General features: G+C 38.9%; 1 protein-coding gene across 3 annotated transcripts; it reads left to right on the forward strand.

Moving 5' to 3' along the window:
• Nucleotides 1–313: 313 nt before the first annotated feature.
• LOC129720686 (b(0,+)-type amino acid transporter 1-like) lies at nt 314–26,179 on the forward strand. 3 transcript variants are annotated; one of them, XM_055672254.1, is made up of 5 exons: nt 314–475; nt 24,386–24,977; nt 25,036–25,306; nt 25,362–26,005; nt 26,067–26,179. In XM_055672254.1, the coding sequence occupies exons 2-5, from the start codon at nt 24,500–24,502 to the stop codon at nt 26,129–26,131; spliced, it is 1,458 nt and encodes a 485-aa protein (XP_055528229.1). In that variant the 5' UTR covers nt 314–475; nt 24,386–24,499; the 3' UTR covers nt 26,132–26,179. The 3 variants fall into 3 exon arrangements, with proteins under 3 accessions (XP_055528229.1, XP_055528231.1, XP_055528230.1); XM_055672256.1 differs by lacking the exon at nt 314–475 and adding an exon at nt 2,348–2,623; XM_055672255.1 differs by lacking the exon at nt 314–475 and adding an exon at nt 18,017–18,808.

Below are 26,179 nucleotides of genomic sequence, written 5' to 3' on the forward strand. Positions count from 1 at the left end.
CCTTTTCAGAACGATACCTCTAAATTTTTTAAGGAAAGAGGGCCTCACAAATAAATTTGCCCCGGGCCCCCCGCCGTCTAAATCCGGCCGTGCTTACTAGTGTTATTATTAGCTCTCCAGGTCGATTCAAACATTTCTGGGAACTACTGAACTGTTTTCTGAGTGGAAAAGAAAAAGTCTCTCCGAATGAATTCGCTGCGCTACAGGAGAATTACATTGAGTACACTAATAACGCATGATTATCACCGATTCTCCGATGCAACGTGTTTACTTACCCAGCGACTTCTTATCAGTAAGTCAGAAAGCCATGTGCCAATGCGACGAACCTGCTCACAAGTCAGTAAGATTTGCGCGTTCGGCTGAGAAACATTTCAATTCGCCGTTTAGACTCACTGAAACCGGTGGAAAGTGTGTATTGTAGAGTGTTTGCTACGCAGAGAAAAATTATCACTGAGAGGAGAACAATTGGATGAAGGTACCGATGGCAGTGAAGAAAAGCTCAGTGTGATTGATTATCGTGATGATGTTGCGAACGAAGGGTGGCTCATTTGATTGAGACACAATTTGAGTGGTCATTAACACATGCTTGGATACGACAACAGATCATGGATTGTTGGTCATGAGGTTCTGTTAGCATCAGTATTTGCGTTCTGGTGCGATGATAACACAATCGATGACACCACCACGGGAAGTTGTTAATGTACCGGGAGTTGGCAATTGGCCAAACAGATGAGCTGGGATTTTTAGCAGCTGACGATAAGAGTTTACATTATTACAAATATTAGTGAAGCGTTGGGTGCCTAGCGGTTGTTATTTTGGTTCAATCGCATGCCTTTAAATTATTAGAAAATTGATTGAAATTTAATTTATCTGTTAAGAGCTTGTATCACATCCTCTATAAAAGAATATCGTGTGCTATCTGTTGACTTCTTCAATTCTGCCTGCTGATGAATGTGTTCATTTTTATGGTTCACGGCACATCATTGCGCTTAACCTATAACAGACATAACATTTTTTTTTAATTAAAATGATTAAGAGTTCAGTGTTACAAGAGACCCTTGATCCGACCGCGCGATAGAAAAGTTTATGTTTGTTGTACTATAAATTGTGATCCATTAATAGCTTCGTGTCTCACGGCATGCTCAGTATTAATAAGTGAATGTGAGTTACTGAGGATACGAAATAAAATGAAATATTCCATATCGAATAACACGTATCGTAAATAAAAGGAGAATTTCAAACCAACAGATACTATTATTGCGACATTTACGAGCACTTAGATTTCAAAAGTACCACGTATCGAAATTTTGTGACTTATTGATAGTGTTAAATTCTTAGTGGAATAAATTATTCCTAATCTTTGTAACATCGAAAATTTTTGCGTAATCGTTGATGAAAATTACAGTCATCAACAGTGTCATTTAGAAAATAGCTGACAAATATGCTGATTTTTGAAAAAAAATATTCATAAAAACTACATCAGAAGGTTAGGGGATGCCTAACCGGTTCTATCAAAATCAAGATGCATCAATTTGGAGTGACTTAATTTGTGTGTCACCTCCTATTGTGAATCCTTCCGAAATATTTTTTAAGACTTTACTCTTTTAAGTGGATTTTTTTCTAGCTTAATCTTCTAATATTAGCTTATTAATAAGCTTCTAGTTTTAATTTTCCACACAACTATTGTATTGAAAAACGAATTAACTAATATATTGCTCTTATAAAAAGAGCTGAACATCTCTATCAATTTGCATAATAAATTTAAACAATGTCAATACAACTGTGCAAACATTTGTGTTGCACATTGAAGTCTTAAGACATCAGTGAATCCATTCAACTGTTTAAGTGGAAAATTGACGCGGCTTATTAATTACCCAGTGAAAGACTTGGATGATAGTCTAGTTTAAAATATCTCAAAAAATTCCGCTGACCAAATGCCTGCATGGGCCATGGGAATATCTTTGGCCAGCGAAATATCCTCACTGACGGCAAATCGTTTCAATTAAGTCGCTTTTTGAGTGCTAGCACTCAATGCTAGTGTAAGACATTCAACTATCAAACATCTCAGTCTCATTCAAGAATAAAATCTGATTAAATAAATTGATATGTTCCGGAGTAATTGTTCGTCCGAATCAACAACCGGATTAAGGAAACTCTGTGGGTAAAGCTAAGCGGCTAAGCAAAATTGCAATACGCGCGCATTCACCGCTCGTAGTCGCTAGTCAATGGTAGTAGTAGGTTAAATCCACTCATATTCCGGTTTCCTAGCGATATTGTTAACAGTCTAACAACTTCGTGAGCCACGCGACGAGACAGAGACCGGTTAGACACATATAGAACATTTCACGCGCATAATTTATCCCTGACAAGCATCACTTTTACGCTTGGTTAGCAAACTTTTGTCGGCATGTAGCATTGTTTGGCGCGCTCTATCGCGCAGTTCACAGTGATATAGTTATCGTTCGCTAATTTTGTGGCATTTATGAAAGCTTAAACATATTATCACACAAACTTTTCGAGCTAAGAGAAGTAAGGAGTGATGAGACTAATTGTGGTGCAATATGATATGTGCATGATGTACGAGCATTTTCAATATGCGGTTGAAGGACTGAGAATAATACAAGTAAAGTGATTAATGCAAATAGAATAACTTATTAGACATGCATTCATTTTTCCGATTCAAGTTTTATTTTGGTGCTTATTACGGGAGTCACTTCACGGTGAAATCAGAGTGAAGTGAACAAAATCCTATTACGGGATTCACGTAAGAGAGAAAAACGTCGCGAAGTGACATCTGCCGTGGAATCTGGGTTATTATGGGTGTCACATCAGTGAAATGAGAACGGAAAAAGCGACGTTTCGCGTGGAATTATTTCACGACCATTTTGAACGGTGAAATGATTCCACGAAGCTGCCACAAGTCTTAAAATTGATTGATTTGTGATCTAATGGTAAATATTGGATTTATTCTTCAGTAACGAAGCGAATCAGAGTTTGATCCGTGCCTTAAAGTCAATTTTTAATTTTTTTTCCCGATGAGAAAAATGCGAACTAGTTCAGGAAATTTTCGATACCGAAAAAAACATTTTTTTTATGCCGAATGTCTTAGAAATGCAGAACACGTCAAGATCTGGTGTTATCTGAAAAACGGGAAAAAACGACTTTCTGGGACTTAGACATTTTTGAGCTGGGAAACAATCTCATTTCACTTGTCCTATTCTCAATTTCACTTCACTGTCAATCTCACTCCACGGAGGTGATTTTTGTCACCTCACTTGAGGTGGAATCGGGAATAGGTCTCAAAAAGTGAAGTGAGCGTGAGAGTGAAATATATTTCACCGTGAAGTGACTCCCGTAATAAGCACCTTTATTGCTGAAAACAATACGGCTGTCCAGTACTTGGATACAATACAAGTTTTCCATCAAATTTAATTTCCATTTTGCCACAAAAAGAATTGTTTCAAATCTGCGCTGAGAAAGTATTGTGGAAGTTTTTACATTTTCATGCGCTGTCATGACAAGATATGGTGAAGATTTTCAACCCATTAACTAAATTTTCTCTAGCCAACACTTCTACTACAGTAAAATAAAGATTGAAAAATCGTATCGTAAAATCCCATCCACAATGATTAGATTGACATATTTTATTGAACTATGGGATGTGCTATCAATTGACCTTTAATGTACTTGGTTTTATAAAAAGCAAAGCCTTGGTGCGATTCGGAACTCGACCTTCTGTTTTATCATACACAGACTTTGCAGCCAACTGTTAAGTGTACAGGACAATTGCGGGGCTAGCGCTACGATCCTACTGACAGTCTATCTCGAGCCGAGATTGGAACTCACGACGACTGGCTTGTAAAGCCAGCGTCGTACCTCGAGACCGTCTGGGAGTCTGGTTTCATATATTTATTTCGTAATATTTAATCTGTTGTTCTTCTTTAAAATAAGATAAAATTGTTTTACAATGTACAAAATCCGGATTCTATACTGTGTGTTCGTGATATAGGGTAACGGGGGTGTTTTGGCCAGCTTTAGAAAGTGATTGTACAATTTATTAAAAACACACGATTTGTTCATTTAGACATAGAAAAAGCATTCGACAGTGTTGGCATAAAGGTTTGATTGAGAAATTGCAAACTTTTAATTTTCAAATTTCCCTAATCAAAATTTTGAAAAATTATCTTACTGATCGAACTCTGCAGGTTGATTATCAGAATTCAAAATCTGATAGATTTCCTGTCAGAGCAGGTGTGCCTCAAGGTTCAGTCTTGGGTCCAGTCCTGTGCAACATATTCACTTCAGATCTTCCTGATTTGCCCCCAGGATGCACAAAGTCATTGTTCTGCGATGACACAAGCATTTCCGTAAAAGGAAAAAGTCTTCGTGTCATATGCAGTCGATTGCAGAAAAGTGTAGATATTTTTTCTTCTTACTTGCAAAAGTGGAAAATCTCTCCCAATGCTTCTTAAACTCAAATGATAATTTTTCCCCATAAGACTAGGGCTTCTTTCCTTTAGCCAAACAATAATCACGTTGTCAAGGGAATGGGGTTATTTTAAGTTGGTCTGACAAGGTTAAGTACTTGGGACTAATTTACGATAAAAACTTATTTTCAAAGAGCACATTGAGAGTATACAAGCCAAGTGCATCAAATACACGAGATGTTTATATCCTCTCATTAACAGGAATTCTAAACTTTGTTTAAAGAACAAACTTTTGATTTACAAACAAATTTTTAGACCAGCAATGCTTTATGCTGTACCGATCTGGTCAAGTTGCTGTTCAACAAGGAAGAAAACGCTCCAAAGGATTCAGAATAAAATTCTCAAAATGATTCCGAAGCGTCCTCCTTGGTTTGGTACACTCGAATTACATAGACTTACTGGTGTTGAAACATTAGAAGCTATGTCAAACAAAATTATTAACAATTTTCGACAAAAATCGTTGCAATCCTCAATTGCTACGATAAGCTCTCTTTATAGCCAATAAGTTAGCAATTAAGTTAGTTGTAAGTTTACTTCCCCTTTTCTGATAAGTAGATTTAAATCCCTACGAACGACAAGTCCTAATTGCGAAAGCAAACAAATCCTAACAATTAAAATTACAAATTTCTAACAGTGTTGAGAAGTCACCATTTGTGATTGGACACACATACTCATTACTTACTAATATTTAAATTTATTGAAAATTTCATTACTTACTAATATTTAAATTTATTGAAAATTATCCAAGAAATATTAAAATTTATACGAAGTACTAAAAACACATTTTGGACCACTAAGCCTATATTTAGGCCTATCTCTATGTTTAGAGCCGTATGTGGAAATATTTCGGATTAATTATATTTAAGATCATCATTGATCTTTTTATAGAAGAAATAGTGGATTTGGACAGATTACTGCAGTGATTTTTTCGCAATTTTAGGCCTTTGGAAATTCAAAAATCTAGCTCATATCGGTTTTATTGGCATTATCAGCCAATTTTATATCGTTGCATGTAATATATTAAGAAATATTTACCTGTAAGTTGCTACAAACAGCTTTTTCGTTCAGCACGCAACAGCCGAATGGTAAACAAAGTGCATGGCCAAAATATGTTCGCTTTAGTCAGAGTCAAATAATTTCGATTATGCCTTAAACTACTATTTTAACTTTAACTAACTTGTTAGAGTATAAAAACTGTTCTTTCGGTATTTTATCGATGTTACTACAACAATGAATTGTTTTAAAAGCATACCTGTTTGTTACAACAGCTTTCGGAAGATGACTTACCCAAAGAGTCACTGTTTTGCCTTAAACTAGTCAATGATGCATATTTTAAATGATCCATAGTTTTTTTTTATTAATCATTGAATCAGCTAAAATGCGTAAAACGGTCCTGGGTGTGCCAAAATACCCTCGTTACCCTACGAACCGCATTTGTGACAACTTTGCTTATGTTATTTAGTTTGAATAAAGCTTTCTATGCGCCAGATCTCACCAATACAGACTTAACTCGTGTAACCGCATACAATCGATTTATTTTTAACCAAGAAACCAGCTGATGATTGGTTCCAAAAATTAATCCGCTAGTGAATTATAGTTCGTTCGTGTTACCTACATTAACAAGCTTTGGTTCAGTGGAAAAACAATAGAAATAAAACTAAAATTCGGCTTACAACTTGAATAAAAGTTCGGGATGGGTAGAAATTTTGTACTCTCCCCCAGCGTGATGATTATTTGTAATGTATCCAGAGAACATCATGTATTAGTGAAATCGAGCACTAGCACTAGCGTAGATAGAAAGGGCTAGCGTAGTTGCCAGATTGGAAAACATATCTTCAATTTGAAACATTTAACCAGCAGTGAAGACATCCAAGTTTGCGAAGACAAAGAAACCTTTGCTAAAAGATACAGTAACAGTGGTTGTGCTGTATCATTTTCGCCTTTTCAATAAAAATTATATTCCACGCGCATTCCGATGCCTTGACCCAGCCAACCGGTGGAGCTATTTTCTACTTGAGCAATTCTCGCTGAAACTAGGCCACTAGGTGCACAAGGTCTTTCAAATTTGATATAAATGCACATAGTTTTTAAAAATAGAGAAGAAATGATAATGCCATTTTTGTTTGATCGAATTTGTTGACCCCTTGGTCACCAAGGGGCGGAACAGTTTTCAGAAAAGTTGAAATTTTTGCAATTCTTTATGTATTATTTGAGCTGTATCTTTAAAATTCGTTATGTAAAGTACTACAAGTAGCACCATTCTGTAAAGAAGAATGATAGAGCTTTCATTTGAAGTGATCAGAATTCAGGCCACCATCTTGAATTTGGCCGCCATCTTGGATTATATCAGAAAAATGCAATTTTGACCATGTTCGCAACTACCGATTTTCGATCTGAGACCAGCATTGGAAAGCTGAGAAAAAATGCTATAAGATGCAAGAAAAAAAAATTAGGTGAGCATCAGTGTTAACCCATCGATTGAACCTATTTTCCAAGCTGAGTATTAAAATATTCAACGTATACCGCGCGATCAACGTAAAAACCTGTCTACTGAGACCAAGTGGAGTCACATGTTATAACCCTACTAGCTCCATATATAGTCGGCGTGTAACCAGACCGAACCAAGCGCCAGTTTTTTGAAAATTGAGTTTTTAACACCAGTGGATATAAAAATTGATAATTTATCTTTCATGAAAAAATGAAATCATCTGAACAGTTCGTAATGATATTATAACAAAATTTCTCTGCAGCAGCTTGCAGGAAACATATTGGGTGGTTAAGCTTTGATCGCTGATTACTCGTAATAATGTTTTTGGCGCTTGGTTCGGTCTGGACGCACGCCGACCATATCATAATCGATTGGTGCTACTACTAATACGCCACTACTGTTTTTTTGAGTTTAGTGAAAATCATGGGCGCAACTAAGGAAAATTTCTAGGGGGGGCTAGTTTTTATGTATGTCACTAAAAAAAGAGAAAAAAATCACAGGAGGGTTGTGTGCAAAGCCACGACCGCAAGGTTGAAGTAGAATACTTTTAGAAGAGAGATAACCTGGCTGCTTGCGTGTCAGTAATTTTTCCTAGTAAATAAATGTTGACCGCTCATTGGCAGTATTGAAAATTCTGTGCAAATGAAGTTGAAGTACTATTCAATTTCAGTTTGCACATATAAATACAACCTCACTGAACAGGAAAAGTACAAACTCTTTGCGGCGGAAACAAGTTTCAACAGTCAGAGTATATGTACATGTGAATTCAAATTAAGATAATTAACTTATGGTTAAAGCTCAGAACGAGAAAATATTAAATCTTCAATTCATTTTTTTGGTTGACTTAAAAAGGACAGTTTGTTGTTGAATTTAAAATCGGATATGACGCTGATTGCATCTATGTGTTACGTCCATAGCGGGAGTTATGGTGAACTTGCGTTTGACGAAGGCATCGTATTACCTGTTTTATTGAATGGGAGAAAGAGGAATATTGTAAAATTTTGTAAACATTTAACTCAAACAATATTACCAAATCGTAGTCAGGCACTCTGACAACAAAGTTGAAGGCTATTTTCTCATTAAAAATCAGACAGCCAGCAAAAGTTTTGAAAGCCGGTTATGCTGATCGCAGCCTTTGCGCTGCCCCTACAGTGGGAGGTTCACTAAATAAAGTAAGAATTAGGCAACTACAACAGAATTTTGTTGCATCCCGCACAAAATGTTTGCTTGTGTTGATGCCAGAAAATTATTAACCTTCAATTACTTGTTTATTTGCTTTGAAAAAGGCATTTTGCGGTTTAAAATCGGCTGCTGATCGCAACCTTTGAGCTGCCCTAATAGTACACATACACGGATAACATGCACATACACGGACAACATACACTGTGGAGGCTATTTCACATTCAGTAAATTAGACGGGTGCGACAGATTTAAATTGCTAGGATCCAACACATAATGCTTGCTTGCGTTGTCAAAAATTATTAACTTTCAATGACTTGTTTATTTGCCTTCAAAAAGGCATTTTGATTTTCAAAATTGAATTTCCTGAGGGCAATCTTCATGCTGCCCCAACACGGGGGGGATAATAGCAGTCTGGCGACACACGCTGAGAAGAACCGCGCTGCTCCTGAGACGTGGTGACCAACCACAGAGCTAGTGCTGCTGCTAAGGAAGGACGACTGCTGTTGTCGCTGTCTAGAATTATTATGAGCGGCTTCGGCTGAAACAGGCTCTTATATAGGCCAAATAGCATGTTTTCAATTGCAAGGCATATGATTCTGTCGACCGTGCTTGGGAAGCAATCATATAACGACCAATCAGAGGTCGAGTTTTCCGTTTTGACAAGGCTTGACTATTTTCAATAGTACAATAGTGTGAATAATAAAATTACAATTATCTTCTTTTGGGAAGAATCTTAGAAGATTTTCCAATCTATTGCTGCAAGAACGAAGGAAATCCATCAAATACTAACCGATTTATTAGCATTTGAAATTGGACATATTTTTCACTTCTTTCGGTTTTAGATTTTCATTTCACATCCCTATGTAGTCGAACTTCCTGAGAGAAGTATTCTACTTCAAAAGAGTTTGAATATGCTTATTTAATAACGCTTAAAATAGTATCGTAAAAGCAGAAAAAAATCACTTCGGGTTAGAATCTCCGAAGATGTACTGAATATCTTGAACACATCGTCAACGCCAAGCTCTTTCAGCAACAATGATTCGATATTGAGGAGAGCTAGATTTGGTAAACGGCTGGGCAGTGCTTTTTAACAGTTCACCCGTACTAGTTAGAAGAAAATAGACCCCAGTGTGGTTCAAGGCATATTGCCCTATTCCTACCTCCACGTGGTACCAACTGGGATACGAGCAACCAAGGAAAAACCGGTAAACCGGTGGGGTAGTTGTTCTCCTAGAGAGCAGCTTGTCTGCGCGTCTACCCCACAGGCTAGGGGCGGCTCAAACAGCGACTGATCCGGACCGGATGGACCGGAACTATGAAATGTGGTGTCTCGCCAGCTACATCCATGGCGGCAGCTCCGTCGCGAGACTAGGTATCGCAGCCCTAGTGAGGCAGCATACTAAAATAAACATACTACGGAGAATCAAGAATTCAAAACGAACCGGAACAATCGGCAATGACCCAGCCGACGAAATAAGGACGACGATTAGAAGCTCAGTACATGTAACAGTAGATCGGTTAACGACCCGGATGTCGACCGAATTCTGCTGGATCAGCTAGAACCCCGCCACTTCGACATCGTCGCGCTCCAGGAGCTTTGCCTGAAAGGAGAGAAGGTACGGTGGATTTGACGCCGCAAGGCACAGTACCACCAAAGCGGCAGGCAATCAGCGACAGGTTGTGTTTGTTGAGAATTAAGAGCCGGTTCCACAACTACACTATTCCCGATGTGCACTGCCCTCACGAAGGAAGACCTGATGCAGGGAAAGAAGCGTTCTACGCACAGCTGGAGAAACTTTACGATAGCTGCTCGCGTAGAGATATCAAGATCGTCGTTGGGGACATGAACGGAAGGATAGCCTTATATAAGCCGGTTATCGGCCCGCACAGCCAAAGTCACTTCTTTCCTCGACCAACGTACAGCAAAACAAATTGACCACGTTCTCAACGACGGCCCGTTCTTCTCAGACATTACAAACGTACGCACCAATCACGGTGATGATCGGACATGACCACTTCGATACAAAAAACTACAAAACCCTGATAACCGGTAGTCCTCTATGGCAGTCCTTTTGATATTTTCGAACAGAAGATGCCTATCGGCGAACAGAAGGTGACTATCTACGGAGGAGCACAAGCGGACGACGGATAATGGCTACAGCGCATGAACCATGAGTTACAATCGTTGCTTGGAGAGAACTCCATTGCACACCTGGCGAAAGAGAATAGGTTGCGGTGGGCTGGTCACATCTTAAGAATGCCGGACGACAACCATGTGAAATCACTTCTTTTCAGCAACCCTACCGGCACAAGAAATTAAGGGGCGCAGCGTGCATGATGGCTCGACCAGATCGAAAGAGACTTGCGAGTGATGAGACGTCTGGGGAACTGGTGAAGCACAGCCCAAAACCGAGTAAACTGGCGACTTCTTGATACAGCACGAGTTACTACAGCTCTCGTCTGACTGGTAAAGTGAGTAAGAGAGCAAGGGTTGAGAATCGATCCTGGGTGCAGAACTAGTTCTTAGCCAATGAATGACGACATCTCAATTTGTGTTGATTTTGATGCTCTGATAAGTAGTATGGAATGTAAATATATTGAATACAATCATTCTCTGGGAAATTCTAGGGGGGGCTAAACACGTTCTAGGGGGCTTCAGAAGTAGTTGCGCCCATGGTGAAAATAATGAATACAACACTAATATGTTTGATACTAACAAAACGATAGGTTTTTATTATTGAGCAGTTCCACAAAAAATATTCCAGATTTAATGTTTTATTTATATTGTTATTTTTAATTTGGCTGAAACTTTGCATAGGCAAAAAATGCCAGTCTGTGCTACTGGTTTAATTTTTTGCAACACGACTCATTTTTTTTTACAAATATTTTCAGGGCCAAAACGGTTTGTTTGATCGGTATGACGTCTTCTATAAAGCTGTAGTTAGTATTTTTGTCTCTCCGAAAAAATATACACTTTAAAACGATTTTATTTTTTGAAAAAAAAAGGTAACAGAAAAATGTAAAATTATTGTCAGGTTTTACCTATTATCGCCCGGGGGTTAATGAAGACATAGATAACCAATCTTTTGCAGGAAGATGCTCTGCATTATGATGAACTATCATGCAAAAATTTACCGCTCTAGGACATCATTTACCCCCTGGACGATAATAGGTAAAACCTGACGATAATAGAGCCGATACCTATCTAAAAAGGCTCATTTTTTAAAAATCTTTTTTTTTTATAAAAGCTACAAGAGATTACCTAAACAATGCAACCAAAGAAAAAGTTATAGAGTGTATATTTATTTCGGAAAGACAAAATTATTATCTACAACTTTATCGAAGACGTCAAACCGATCAAACAAACCGTTCTGGCCCTAAAAATATTTATAATCATAAATACCTTCTCAAAATAGCATTTTCAATAGCTTCTCAAAAATGAGTCGTGTTCCAAAAAATTGAACCAATAGCATAAAATGACTATAGAAACGTCTATGCAAAGTTTCAGTCAAATTAAAAATAACGATACAAATGGAATATTAAAACTGGGACATTTTGTGTGAAACTGCTCAGTAATAAAAAAAAACCTATCGCTTTGTTAGTATCAAACATGCTAGTGTTGTATTCATTATTCTCACTAAACTCAAAAAAACAGTAGTTGCGTACTAGTTGTAGTATCAATCGATTATAATTCATGGAGCTAGTAGGGTTATAACATGTGCATCCACTTGATCTTAGTAGACAGGTTACTACGTTGAACGCTCGGTATACGTTGAATATATTAATACTCAGCTTGGAAAATAGGTTCAATTGATGGTTTAACACTGATGTTCACCTAATTTTTTTCTTGCATCTAATAGCATTTTTACTCAGCTTTCCAATGCTGTTCTCAGATCGAAAATCGATAGCTGCGAAGACGGTCAAAATTGCATTTTTCTGATATAATCCAAGATGGCGGCCAAATTCAAGATGACGGCCTAAATTCTGATCACTTCAAATAAAAGCCCAATCATTCCTCTTTACAGAATAGTGCTACTTGTAGTACTTTACATAACGAATTTCAGAGATACAGCTCAAATAATACATCAAGGATTGCAAAAATTTCAACCTTTCTGAAAACTGTTCCGCCCCTTGGTGATCAAGGGGTCAACAAATTCGATCAAACAAAAATGGCATTATCATTTTTTCTCTATTTCTAATAACTATATGCATTTATATCAAATTTGAAAGACCTTGTGCACCTAGTGGCCTAGTTTCAGCGAGAATTGCTCACTTCAGAAATTCTTTTACGGGTGAATTTGTGTAACAAAAACCAAAATTGATTGAGATACCCGATCAAATGATAATAACAAACGGGTAACACAAATATATCTAAACTTGGTAGAAATAACAAAGCCAGTAATATTCTTAATAAGCTAGAATGATAAAAGGTACAGAATCATATCAAATTCTGTTATCATACACTTGAATGTTCAATAGTGTGTTTTTAAAGCATATTTATAACAAAATTTGTTATTCAATTAACAAAATATTGTACATTCTTACTATTTCTGATCTTTTTCTGCCAAAAACCTTACAAAACTTGCTATAATTTGTGATAATCAGTAAGCAATTTTGATAGGAATTTTGATATTTTAACTATTAACGAGACCAAGTTTAGAACATAAGTTGATACAAAAAGTTCGTAACAAAATATCAAGATTTGTCATAATCCTGATATTTCTGACTGATCGGGGACACTACTGAATTAATAAATAACATGGATTGTCTAAATCATACCATGCAACCAATCACTATCTTTCTTCCTCAGCACAGCCGACACTAAAATAAACAACCGATCTGACTTTGTAAATGATTCGTTGCTGTTGCTGCTATTTTATTCACTCCAGTACACACGCCCCGCCTACCGGAGTTTCAACTCTCAGTAGTCACGTATATAATCACTAGCTTGCAGAAATTTATTCTTCATCGTATAACCGATTACTGCGAGAGGACGGTTTACTCTTACTGAAAGCTGGTTCGATCCGCAGCCGGTATAGCAGTACAGTAAAGTTCTTTTTTACACGATTCTACGTACCGTGCAAAAGAAACCGCATTATTTGGAAAAACGTCGTAAAAAAACCGCGTTATTTGGAAAAACGTCGTAAAAAAATCGTGTAAAAATGAAACTGTGTAAAAAACAGCCTACTATTGCCTGTTACCGTTACTGTTACTTACTTAACAATTTTACGCGAGGACGAAAAATCGTGCAAAAAAACCGCGTTATTTGAGAAAACGACGTAAAAAAATCGCGTTATTTGGGAAATCGTCGTAAAAAAGAACCGTGTAAAATAAAACCGTGTAAAAAAAGACTTTACTGTAGTTGATTTTAACGCACCAAGGTTGATTAGGCGACTCATTCAATCGCAGCGTTCTACAGCAGACGGACTAACCGGCGGACTGCATAGCATTGCTGAACATGCTCGGACATGTTAGTAATAGTGTCCGGATGTTAGATTGCATGTGCAGGGTGTGCCGAGAACAATAAGAGAACTAGAATATTTTGTGTCAATGGTAAATGTCAACCCAAAATGATACTAAAACCAAACAAACCTTTCATTTTTTACAAGATTTTTTTACGCAATTTTTTTAATTTAGGAGGTTTTTACGCGTAGTTTTGAATTAACGCGGTTTTTTTACTCGATACCGCGGTAATTAAAAAAAAATTGAGGATTTTCAAATTAACACGGGTTGGGAACCAAAAATGTTAAAGTGTTTATTGAGTAGAAGACTTCGTCAAAAAAAAATCTTCCGCTCTCCGAAATATCCGGAATGATCGTCAAAGAAGACAATTTTAAATGCTGGTCGTAGAGCGTCTCGGGTTTTTTTTTCTAACACTTTTCTAGGTGTTTTACCAAACGCGGATTTTTTAATTACGCTGATTTTGTAATTAACCCTCTAGTGCCCAAATTAATTTTCAGACGGACTTCGAAAAAATCACTTTGAAACTTTATAAACATTTTTTAAGTATTGATTGAAGCTTTTGTGAGGTTCAACTGAAGACCGTCTTAAGTCGGCACTGGGCACCAGAGGGTTAAAGTAGTTTTTACGCGGGTTTTTGAGCTAACGCAGTTTTTTTGTGAGGTATATATATGTATCCCCCGAGTAAAAATAACTGACTAAACCGAGATTCTGAAAAACCAACAATTGATAACCTGTCAAACTTTAACGAGATTCTCGGTAATATTTTACCGAGATACTCACGAAATAATTCCGAAACTTGTTGTAATACGCTGAACACTCGGAAATTTCATTTCTCAAATTATTACGAGAACTTCACTAAAATTCACTGAACGATCTCTCAGATAAAACCAGAAAATGATCAAAACGATTATAATACATATAAATTTATGAATTATTAAGTGAAATGATTCAAGTAATCACAAAAAAACGGGAGAGTTTTGTTGCTTCCAGGGAATAAATCAACATTCATCATTCTGCATTCCATCTTGCGAAGCGACTCGATAACCTACAAAATTGAGTAAAGAAAGAATCAACCGTTTCCTTTTTATATTATTTGCAATAAGCACAAACAAAATCCGAAATAACAGTTTATACTCCCTCAATATTTTAGTTAAACATAATAATCAAAGATTTCTCCGTAAAGATAATCTACCGCAAACCTGCTTTTTCACATATAAACCGAAACATGAACAAAACTGATAGTGAAGCACTCGTTATTTTAACAGTTTCAATTTTCGGAATCTCGGTAAGAGTTACTTTGGAACTCATAATGAGATCTCGAATATTTTCAAAAACATTGCATTCGTGTTTGGCAGTGGTGGGCACCATTCCGCTAATTCGCTAATTAGCGACGCTAAAATTCAGTTAGCGATTTAGCGATTTCGCTAATTTTTGAGCTGGTTAGCGAAACTGTTAGCGTCGCTAAAATTTTGGCCTTCGAAACGCTAATCGCTAATTCGCTAAATTTTGTAGAGAAGCGACAATAGAAATATTTAGAAAAACTGTGAATTGCTGATGGCGTACGTAAATTGCTTCGAAAGATGAACATACTTTACTGCGAAAGTTACTCTTGTCAGTTTTTTACCCTAGAATGGAGTTCCAGTTATCGTACAAGCCACAGGAGCATTTTGAAAAACAAGCACAAGGTCTAGATTGAATTTTTGGCACACCAAGAACTTTGATGAATTGCAATGCGCTTGAAATTATGACAACTTTGGTTCTATTTTTTCGATTCAGATTATAATTGAATTTTCATGAAAACATTCCTAAGAGTATTTATTTTCAATGCAAGCTAAATAACTTTTGTTATTCTTGTTTTTACAAAATCAAATATGAATACCGTTTCGTGAACCTCTTACTGTAAATAGCTTTAAAAAGTAATTGCTTTCGTTTGTTTAACCAAAACAGATCAAAGTGGTCCAAATCTTACAAAACATGAGCAATAAATATAGCGATATGACTGTTTACATATTAAAAAGTTAGCGATTAGCGATTAGCGAAAGTTCAGCTAATGTGGGTTCAGCGTTTAGCATTTAGCGATTATCGAGCTAAATTTTCAGGTTAGCGACTTAGCGATTAGCGTCGTTAAATTTTCGGTTAGCGGTGCCCACCACTGGTGTTTGGCCTTGCGAACTGAGTAATTTTCATAGATGGAGAAATTATTTAGACCCATGAGTTATTTTCTGCAAGGACGTATATGTTTTGACATGGGCTCCCATTTTAAAGCATTCAAAGTTCAGAAACTGTTGGTTGTACAGAAAAACTGTTTGAGAATGAGTTGTAGAAAATTATTAATGGCTTGTAAAAATATACACAGTAACAGTATTTTACTGATTAAAAGAAATACTAAATTTTAATTTAGAAAAAGAGTTGAATTTTTCTTCAACTTTTCGATTGAAGAAACTTGAAGTTATAACGAAAATTTTGATAGTAAGTCCAGGATGGAGAAATTAAAAGCAATTTTTTTTATGGGAGGTTATGTTTTTGGAAATATTGAATTTCAATGTTTTTAAAATTGGTTGTAATGTAATAATTTTAAACAATTTAAATAGTCGTTTCTAATCGAGAAGCTTATCATAGTTTACTTCGTAAAAGCATCAATTTTTAAGTTATTTTGAATTTAAGCTGAGAAAGTTAAAAAATAAACACTAATTTATACACTAAAACAAAAAGAAATAAATTTTGCAGTCAATTTTATTTTTTATTGAAACTTGAAATTACTCCAAAGATCTGGATGAACAAGTTTAAGATGAAATTTTACTTATAAGTTAAATTTGAATTTTTTTTCAGCTTCGACAATTTTAAGAATAATTAAATTCAGAGGATGCAATATGATTTCAATAGTAACTTCAAATCATGAAGCTGTCGGTGCAGGTACCTGATCGCTCACAACAATAGTGGTCATTGCATTTTGCAAGGGAACACGTATAGAAATTGACTGGGATATATTACAAAAGTTCACATCAATGGACAACGTAATTCTAACTCCCTAACAAAACAAAATCACGAAGCTCTTGTCAACTAACTTTCTACGTGCATCCATTTTTGAGATATATTAATATTAAGTTTAGATAATTTCATTTTTTTATGAAAATACGCTTTTTGTTAGTTATTTGAGGTTCTCCACCAATAACCATAGATTTATTCAAATATACGATCGATATAACACAATTCATTCTTGAACATCAAACAGATTGAATGAATAATTTTGAAGTTATCTCCGTGCTCTGAATTATTCAACCCATTAAATAAATCTCCGTGAATGTTATTATAACCATAATTTCTAAATTATTCTTTCAAACGGAGTCCACACTCCCCCAGAGTAATATTGAATTTAGTTTTGATATTGCTTGAAATAAAACTATTAGAAAAAAGTGTTAAATCGCTACTGTTGACAATTTTTTCCTGTTATGCATTTTAGATGAATTGTCAGTGTTCACTATTGATGAGTGTTAAGCATGTACTTTGATTTTTTCAACATCAAAATTAAGCTTTTGAAGTGTGGGACTTCCGATAGTAAATTCAGGATAACCAACACAGTATGAGCACAGATAACAGACATCCAAGCTAGTTTCGCTTTATGTGTAAAAAGATTCAACGGTTTTTTAGCATGTCGCAATACGCAGTATGGTGGCGCTAAGAACACTTAGTAGTAAACGATTTAATAAAATCGATAGTTTTACTGCTTTTATCGATATTATCGCAATAAGAAGGGTTGCGGTTTTTAATGTAGAAATTTCGAGCAGTCGTAATTTGTACACTATCGACAATCCCAGCTTATATTTACGATAAATATGTTTGTTTTAATGTTGATTTGGAAAAAAATTCACCCAACTTACAAAATCAGTGTTATATCATTGCAAAAACAGCGACTCTATAACCTGTGATAATGTTCATGCGTCTGGCAGCTTTCACTGTAATCCAGCGCTGCCATCACTAAACTGGTTAGAGTCGCAAGTTGCAAAAGATGTCGTTAGCATTCCAAACGAGTAAGAGTTTGAAATCTTACACACGATTTCTGGAGTTTTTTGTTCTAGCTTGGATGTCTGTTATCTGTGGTATGAGTTTATCCTTGCAAATTTGATCTATTACTCTTTTCAGTGCATAGATGTTATGTTAAAATTAACTTAAATTGTACGAGGAAAGTCTCGTAAAAAGCAGAGTATTAAAAACCATGTTGCTTTGCGCTTGTAATATTATATTATGTAATATCTCGTTGATCGATATATATTGAGATAATATTCAAAGCATAATTACCCTTTAGCAAACAAAAGACCAATCATGCATCAAAAATTTATCAAGAGACAACTGTGACAGCGTTATCAGTCGGGTGCCTCATGCTGTCTTCTCAGGTAACAAAATCAAAACCGACGCTGAATGTCATCAGTCTGCATGACAGCATCCTGTTACCATAGACCTCGTAACAAACTAATCAGTAATGATGATAGGGTAATGTGGTCCAAAGTCAAACGTCAGCAGACATTCTGCATGCGTGCCAGTCGTAGGCACAGTTTTAAATCGATAAGCACACAATTCAGGATTCCGGCTCAACACCACCTAATCAATGCACTTCGTACTGATAAGATATAATGGCTATTTACAGTACAGTTTCAATTATGTATATATTGCAAATTTCTCTATATGATCAATGAAAACAGTAATGTGTTATATTATTTTTAATTTTCCTCTCCTTTAAAACCTGCATTGAACAAATCCTTATCAGATAATCTCCGCGTGGATCATTCTGTGCCGAACACGCATCAGTATCGGACGTGTGATCGGTGATCGCTCCGATAGAATATAAAACAAAAGACGTGTGAACAAGTGTTGGCATTGTTTGCCTGGTCGAGTGAAATAAATCCGGGTTCAAGGTCGCGCCTTTGTGCAACTGTTTCGCATCGTGACTACCAGCTGGTGCGTAAGCCGATTTGGCTGCTGGCTGAATTGTGCTACAGCAGTGGACGAGACACACAAGAGGAAAAAGAAGAAGCCATCAGTTGACAGTGAGTTGTATCGCTGTGTGGAGTGATCTCACACCTGGCTCGCTGCTGGTGGCTGTTTGGTGCTGCTGTATTGGTGCTGCTGGCTGTGACGGCTGCAACTTCGAACGATCGGACAACTAACCTTACTGGGAGGGAGAAGTAAAAAGGTACGTGCTCTTGTCGGCGCTAGTGCGCTAGACTTAGCGGGATGGATGTAGATCCCTCGCCTCCCGCGCCACCATCCCCGAACCCCTCTGACCCTGACCCTTCTGTTACCCCCTCCCCTGTTGATTCTTCAGTCCTCCCTCGCCCCAGGCTTTACCCAGACGGAGCCCAGGGCGGCTATACTGTCTATTTTCGGCCAAAGGCGGGACCGAAATCGAAACAGTTGAACCTCTTGCAGATTTCTAAAGACCTGACGAGGGAGTACAAGGGCGTGACCGAAATTTCCAAGGTCCGGCCTAACAAGCTCCGTGTCGTGGTCAGTAACCTGAAAGAGGCCAACGATATAGCTTGCTCTGAGCTCTTCACACGCGAGTATCGCGTTTACATACCCGCACGAGACGTGGAGATCGACGGTGTCATAACCGATTCGAGTCTGTCCGTCGAGTGTATACTGGAAAGTGCCAAAGGGTGCTTTAAAAAACAAAACCTGTCCCGACGTAAAGGTGCTCGACTGCAAGCAATTGCGGTCAGCATCGATCATCGGTGGCAAAACAGTATACACCCCGTCAGACTCGTTTCGAGTTACGTTCGCCGGGTCAGCGCTACCAAGCCACGTCTCGATCCACCGGGTTCGTCTCCCTGTGCGATTATATGTGCCTCGCGTCATGAACTGCCTGAATTGTAAGCAGTTAGGCCACACCGCCGCCTACTGCTGCAATAAGGCACGTTGTGGCAAGTGTGGGGAGAATCATGCGGATGATTCCTGCAGTAAAAATGCTGAAAAATGCATTCACTGTGGGGAGAGTCAGCATGAGCTCTCGACATGTGCGGTGTACATGCAGCGCAGGGATAAAATAAAGAGGTCTCTCAAAGAGCGTTCGAAGCGTTCTTACGCTGAGATGCTGAAGAAGACCGTTACCACTTCTCCCATTACATCAAACCCTTATGATCTGTTGTCCTCCGATGAAACCGATTCTGACGATTCACCAGCGGGAACATCTTACGCCAATCCTGGGGAGTCTAGAAAGAGGAAAAATATTTCCTCTCCTAAACTTCCCAGAAAAGGTCCTAAGATTTCTCAAAGTGAAATGAAAGTTACAAGCAAACCAAACGGTGCTGCGGAAAAACCGAAGCAAACTCCTCCTGGGCTTGCAAATTTAAAGTCCCAGAAGGAGGTCTCAGAACTGCCAGGAACATCTAAAACCCCAGTTGTTCCTTTTGCACATCCAGTTGATGAAACAAAATCTGGATTAGTGAAATTTTCTGACATTGTGGACTGGATTTTTGAAACTTTCAATGTACCCGATCCAATTAAAATTTTTCTTACAGCATTTCTCCCAACAGTTAGATCATTTTTGAAGCAGTTGACTGCCCAATGGCCCCTCCTTGCAGCTATTGTATCCTTCGATGCCTAATTCAACTGCGTATATGAAGGATTCTATCTCTGTCTTACAGTGGAATTGTAGAAGTATTTTACCAAAAATTGAATCGTTTAAAGTTTTGATAAATAAAAACAAATGCCATGCATTTTCCCTTTGTGAAACTTGGCTTACTTCAAATATTGATCTCAACTTCCATGATTTTAATATTATTCGCCTTGATCGAGACACCCCATATGGAGGAGTACTTTTAGGGATTAAAAAGTGCTATTCTTTCTATCGTATTAACCTCCCCTCGATTCCAGGCATCGAAGTTGTCGCATGTCAAATGACAATACAAGGTAAAGAGCTTTGTATTGCCTCAATATATATTCCTCCCAGAGCACAGGTTGGGCAACGGCTGCTCTTTGATTTAATAGAACTTCTTCCCTCGCCACGTTTGATTTTGGGAGACTTCAACTCTCATGGCGTGGCTTGGGGTTCCCCTTACAATGATAACCGCTCCTCTTTAATCTCTAACCTATGCGATGACTTCGACATGACTATTTTAAACAACGGCGAAATGACACGTATCCCGAAACCTCCAGCGCGCCCAAGCGCTTTGGATCTATCCTTATGTCCGACGTCGCTACGGTTGGATTGCACATGGAAGGTAATCCCCGATCCTCACGGTAGCGACCATTTGCCTATTCTTATTTCAATTAATAACGGGTCAACTCGCATGCGACCAGTTGACATTCCGTATGACCTCACACGGAATGTCGATTGGAAGTTATACGAGGAAATGATTTCAAAAGCGGTCGATTCGATTCAACATCATCCACCACTTGAAGAATACAACCTCCTCGCGGGCTTGATTCTCGACGCCGCGTTGCAAGCCCAAACGAAGAAATATCCCGGCGTAACGATTAAAGAACGGCCTCCCACTCCGTGGTGGGACCAAGAGTGCTCCGATGTCTACACGCAAAGATCCGACGCGTTTTTGGCCTACCAGAAGGGAGGTATACCCGACGACTATATACGGTATTTGGAGCTTAATACCAAGCTTAAAAGCTTGGCTAAAGCAAAGAAACGCGGATATTGGCGTCGGTTCGTAAACGAGACGTCGAGGGAGACATCGATGAGCACTCTTTGGAACACAGCCCGAAGAATGCGGAATCGCGTAACGGTCAACGAAAGCGAGGAGTCTTCAAGTAGGTGGATATTTGATTTTGCCAGGAAAGTATGTCCGGACTCTGTTCCTGAGCAAAATATTGTTCGTGATGCGTCTCCGGGCCACGACGCGATAGAATCACCTTTTACGATGGCAGAATTTTCAGTTGCCCTCCTGTCCTGTAACAATAACGCGCCTGGGTTAGATAGAATCAAATTCAACTTGCTGAAGAATCTACCCGGCAATGCCAAGAGGCGCTTGTTGAACTTGTTCAATAAGTTCCTGGAGCAAAACATTGTACCGCAGGATTGGAGGCAAGTGAAGGTGATCGCCATCCAAAAACCAGGGAAACCAGCTTCTGGTCACAACTCTAATAGGCCGATTGCAATGCTATCCTATATCCGGAAATTGATGGAAAAAATGATACTCCGTCGTTTAGACCATTGGGTCGAATCAAACGGTCTACTATCGGATACTCAATTTGGCTTCCGCCGTGCCAAAGGGACGAATGATTGTCTTGCGCTGCTTTCAACAGATATTCAGCTGGCGTATGCTCGCAAAGAACAAATGGCGTCTGCGTTCTTGGACATTAAGGGGGCTTTTGATTCCGTTTCTATTGACATTCTTACGGGTAAACTTCACCGACAAGGATTTTCTCCAATTTTGAACAATTTTTTGCACAATTTGTTGTCCGAAAAGCACATGCATTTTACGCACGGCGATTTGGCAACTTTTCGCATTAGCTACATGGGTCTTCCCCAGGGCTCATGTTTAAGCCCCCTTCTTTACAACTTTTATGTAAATGACATCGACGAATGTCTGGCAAATTCATGCACGATAAGACAACTTGCAGACGACAGTGTAATCTCTGTTACAGGAGCCAAAGCTGCCGATTTGCAAGGACCATTGCAAGATACCTTGGACAATTTGTCTGCTTGGGCTTTACAGCTAGGTATCGAATTCTCTCCGGAGAAGACTGAGATAGTAGTTTTTTCTAGGAAGCATGAACCTGCTCAGCTTCAAACACAATTAATGGGTAAAACGATTTCTCAGGTTTTGGTACACAAATATCTTGGTGTCTGGTTCGACTCTAAAGGCACCTGGGGTTGTCACGTGAGGTATCTGATGAAAAAATGTCAACAAAGAGTGAATTTTCTTCGTACAATAACCGGACAATGGTGGGGAGCCCATCCAGGAGACCTTATAAGGCTTTACCAAACAACGATATTGTCTGTTATTGAATACGGGTGTTTCTGCTTCCGCTCCGCAGCAAACACACATCTGATCAAACTGGAGCGAATACAATATCGTTGTTTGCGTATCGCCTTAGGTTGCATGCAGTCGACCCATACGATAAGTTTGGAGGTCTTAGCTGGAGAACTACCATTGAAAAACCGCTTCTGGAGCCTGTCTTCTCGTATTCTTATCAAATGTGAGGTCTTGAACCGTCCCGAGATTGAAAATTTTGAAAGGTTAATCGAACTTAATTCTTAAACCCGTTTTATGACATTGTATTTCCATGACATGTCCCAAAATATTAACCCTTCTTCGAATATTCCAAATCGTGTCGACTTATCAAATACTTCTGACTCTACTGTGTTTTTCGATACATCCATGATAGAAGAAACTCGTGGAATCCCGGATCATTTACGCGTGCAGCAGATCCCCAAAATTTTTTCCAATAAATATCGAAACATCAACTGCAACAATATGTTCTACACTGACGGATCACTTCTTGATTGGTCCACTTGCTTCGGTATTTTCAATAACAATTTAACCGTCTCCCATAAGCTCGATAATCCTGCTTCTGTTTACGTCGCAGAATTGGCTGCAATTAAGTACACCCTAGGGATTATCGAAAAAATGCCCACGGACCATTATTTCATCTTTACGGACAGTCTCAGTTCCATTGAGGCTCTCCGATCGATAAAAGATGTTAAGCACTCTCCGTATTTCCTGGGGAAAATACGGGAGCATCTGAGTGCTTTATCCGAGAAATCGTTTCAGATTACCTTAGCGTGGGTCCCTTCTCACTGCTCGATACCGGGCAATGAGAAAGCTGACTCTTTGGCTAAGGTGGGCGCAACAAACGGTGATATTTATGAAAGACCAATTGCTTTTAATGAATTTTTCGCACTTGTACGTCAGAATACGATCATCAATTGGCAAAATGCTTGGACCAGAGGGGAATTGGGAAGGTGGTTACATTCCATAATCCCCAAAGTATCGACGAACCCGTGGTTCAAGGGGTTGGATGTAGGTCGGGATTTCATTTGCGTGATGTCCCGGCTTATGCTCAATCACTATAGATTTGACGCGCATCTCCGTCGTGTTGGGCTCGGGGAAAGTGGTATCTGTGCCTGTGGTGAGGGTTATCACGACATAGAGCATGTGGTTTGGTCATGCCCTGTACACCGTGACGCCAGGTCTAAATTAATAGCTTCCCTGCAGGCCGAAAGTAGGCAGCCGGCTGTTCCTGTTCGTGATGTCTTGGCGAGCCGTGACCTATCCTACATGTCCCTTATATACGTTTTCCTGAAATCCATCCACGCCCCAGTTTAATCCTATTCCCTTCCGCCTACATCCAACCAAACGACAAGAACACGTTAAGACCCCGGATCCGGAAACAGCAACTAGACCCGCACGATACTCTCAGGTCCCGAGGGAGACAACCCAATATGCCAGTCCGTAATATCTTGGCCCAGCAGCGGAACATATTCAATATGCTGCTTACCTATGGCGATGGAAAACCATCAAACAACAAATCAGTGCTTTTAATGCAAAACATTCTAGCTTTAAGTTAGATTTAGTTTCAGCTCGTAGTCAGCAGCGAGGATAAAAAATTTGCTTTTAGTTATTAAGATACTTTAGAAAGTAAGCTACCAGATATAATTGGCGCCGTTAAACATTAAATTGTATTTGTGCCGTGTCAAATAAATCATAGATGAAGAAAAAAAAAATCTCCGCGTGGAGGTATTGTGTCATACTTTACAACTGATTGCCACAATCCGAGTAACAAGCAAACAAACTTCGCTTTCAATTCACAGTGAAGGACGAACTAAATTGTAGGCCGAACCATGCTGAACCTGAGCAACACGTGCTAGATATTTCGACGCTACCTGAACCATTGAACACTCTGCGACAATCACACAACCTTGAAGATGACGACTGCAGCGGAACACAAAACTGGCGGTCTCAAGCGAGAAATGGGCTTAATGTCCGCCATTAACGTCATCATTAGTGTCATGATCGGATCAGGGATATTCGTTTCGCCAACAGCCGCTCTTCGATACTCCGGAAGCGTGGGATTCTGTTTGATAATTTGGAGCGTTTGTGGAGTAATTTCTTTACTGGGGGCACTATGCTTTGCCGAGCTGGGAACGATAGTTCCTCGCTCAGGAGCCGAATATGCCTACCTGATCGAAGCCTTCAGGAAGACACACAAATTTTGGGGTCCACTACCGTCGTTTATCTGCGCCTGGGTCTATGTCATGGTACTACGACCCGCTGAAATTGCTGTCATCATTCTCACTTTTGCAGAGTATTCGATCTTACCTTTCAGTCATGTGCTTGGATTAAATCACCTCTCCGCGGAGGATCTCCACCGGCTTATCAAGCTGGTAGGAATACTAGGATTAGGCAAGTATTTAAAGCGATCATAACAGAATTACGGTTACGTAATTTAATTGCTTTGCAGGTATTATCACCTACATTAATCTCAGCAGCGTGAAGCTGTACGTTACCATAAACAACATCTTCGGATTTTGTAAGGTCTTCGCCTGTCTTGTCGTTATTTTTGGTGGTATCTACCAGCTAGCAATCGGCAATACGGACAATCTCTCCCGTGGCTTCGAGGGAAGTCATTTTAATGCAGGAAATATTGCGTTGGCTTTCTACAATGGCTTATGGGCCTATGACGGTTGGTCCAGCGTAACAACAATCACAGAGGAAATCAAGAAACCTGAAATGTAAAGAAACCCTACATTGTTTATTGTACTTTACTGTAACGTTCTTTTTTTGTAGCAACATTCCGCGGTCCATAGTGATTGCCGTTCCAATCATTACGGGACTATACGTGTTTATGAACATGGCCTACATGACTGTGTTGTCACCAGAAGAGATGATTAAATCGGAAGCTGTTGGGCTTGACTTCGGTGAAAAGGTTCTAGGTTCCTTCGCATTCTTAATCCCACTAGGTGTGGCATTTGCAACTTTTGGCTGTGCCCTCAGCATACAATTCGGAGTCACTCGCCTGTGCTATGTTGCCAGCCAAGAAGGACAAATGCTAGAGCCTTTGTCGTACATTCACATGCGACGCCTAACTCCTGCCCCAGCCGTGGCAATGCAAGGCATCCTAGCCCTGATGTTCATTCTTGTCGGCAACATTGAGGAACTAATCGAGTTGGCTTCATTCTTTATCTGGTTTTTCTACGGAGCCGCTGTACTCGCATTGCTCACATTACGGAGGACCCAACCGGATGTACATCGGCCTTATAAAGTTCCATTATTTGTACCAATCATCACCCTTGCGGTATCGGTGTTTCTCTCTGTCGTGCCGATAGTGGCCGATCCGTCACCAAAGTATTTTTTCGCCGTTGGATTTATCCTAAGCGGAATTGCTGTGTACACACCGTTCGTTTACTACAACGTACGACCAAAATGGATGAGTAAGAAAACGTGAAGAAGTTTATTTGTGACCAGCCTTCATTAAAACTTATCTACTTGCAGATAAAGTCACCTATCTTATCCAGATGTTATTCGAAGCCGTGCCCACCTCGGACAAGTCTGATTAGAGTTTTGCGCTGTACAAACGTTTTGTTTTAATAAATAGTGATAAAACA

This window comes from Wyeomyia smithii, chromosome 2 (genome assembly GCF_029784165.1).
Source record: "Wyeomyia smithii strain HCP4-BCI-WySm-NY-G18 chromosome 2, ASM2978416v1, whole genome shotgun sequence".
Classification (NCBI taxonomy): Eukaryota; Metazoa; Arthropoda; class Insecta; order Diptera; family Culicidae; genus Wyeomyia; species Wyeomyia smithii.

Coding starts and splice junctions, on each gene's coding strand:
- LOC129720686 (XM_055672254.1), top strand. CDS start 24,500: ATGACGACTGCAGCGGAACACAAAACTGGCGGTCTCAAGCGAGAAATG. Junction 25,307..25,361: donor GAAATCAAGAAACCTGAAAT/GTAAAGAAACCC, acceptor CTTTTTTTGTAG/CAACATTCCGCGGTCCATAG. Junction 26,006..26,066: donor CGTACGACCAAAATGGATGA/GTAAGAAAACGT, acceptor ATCTACTTGCAG/ATAAAGTCACCTATCTTATC.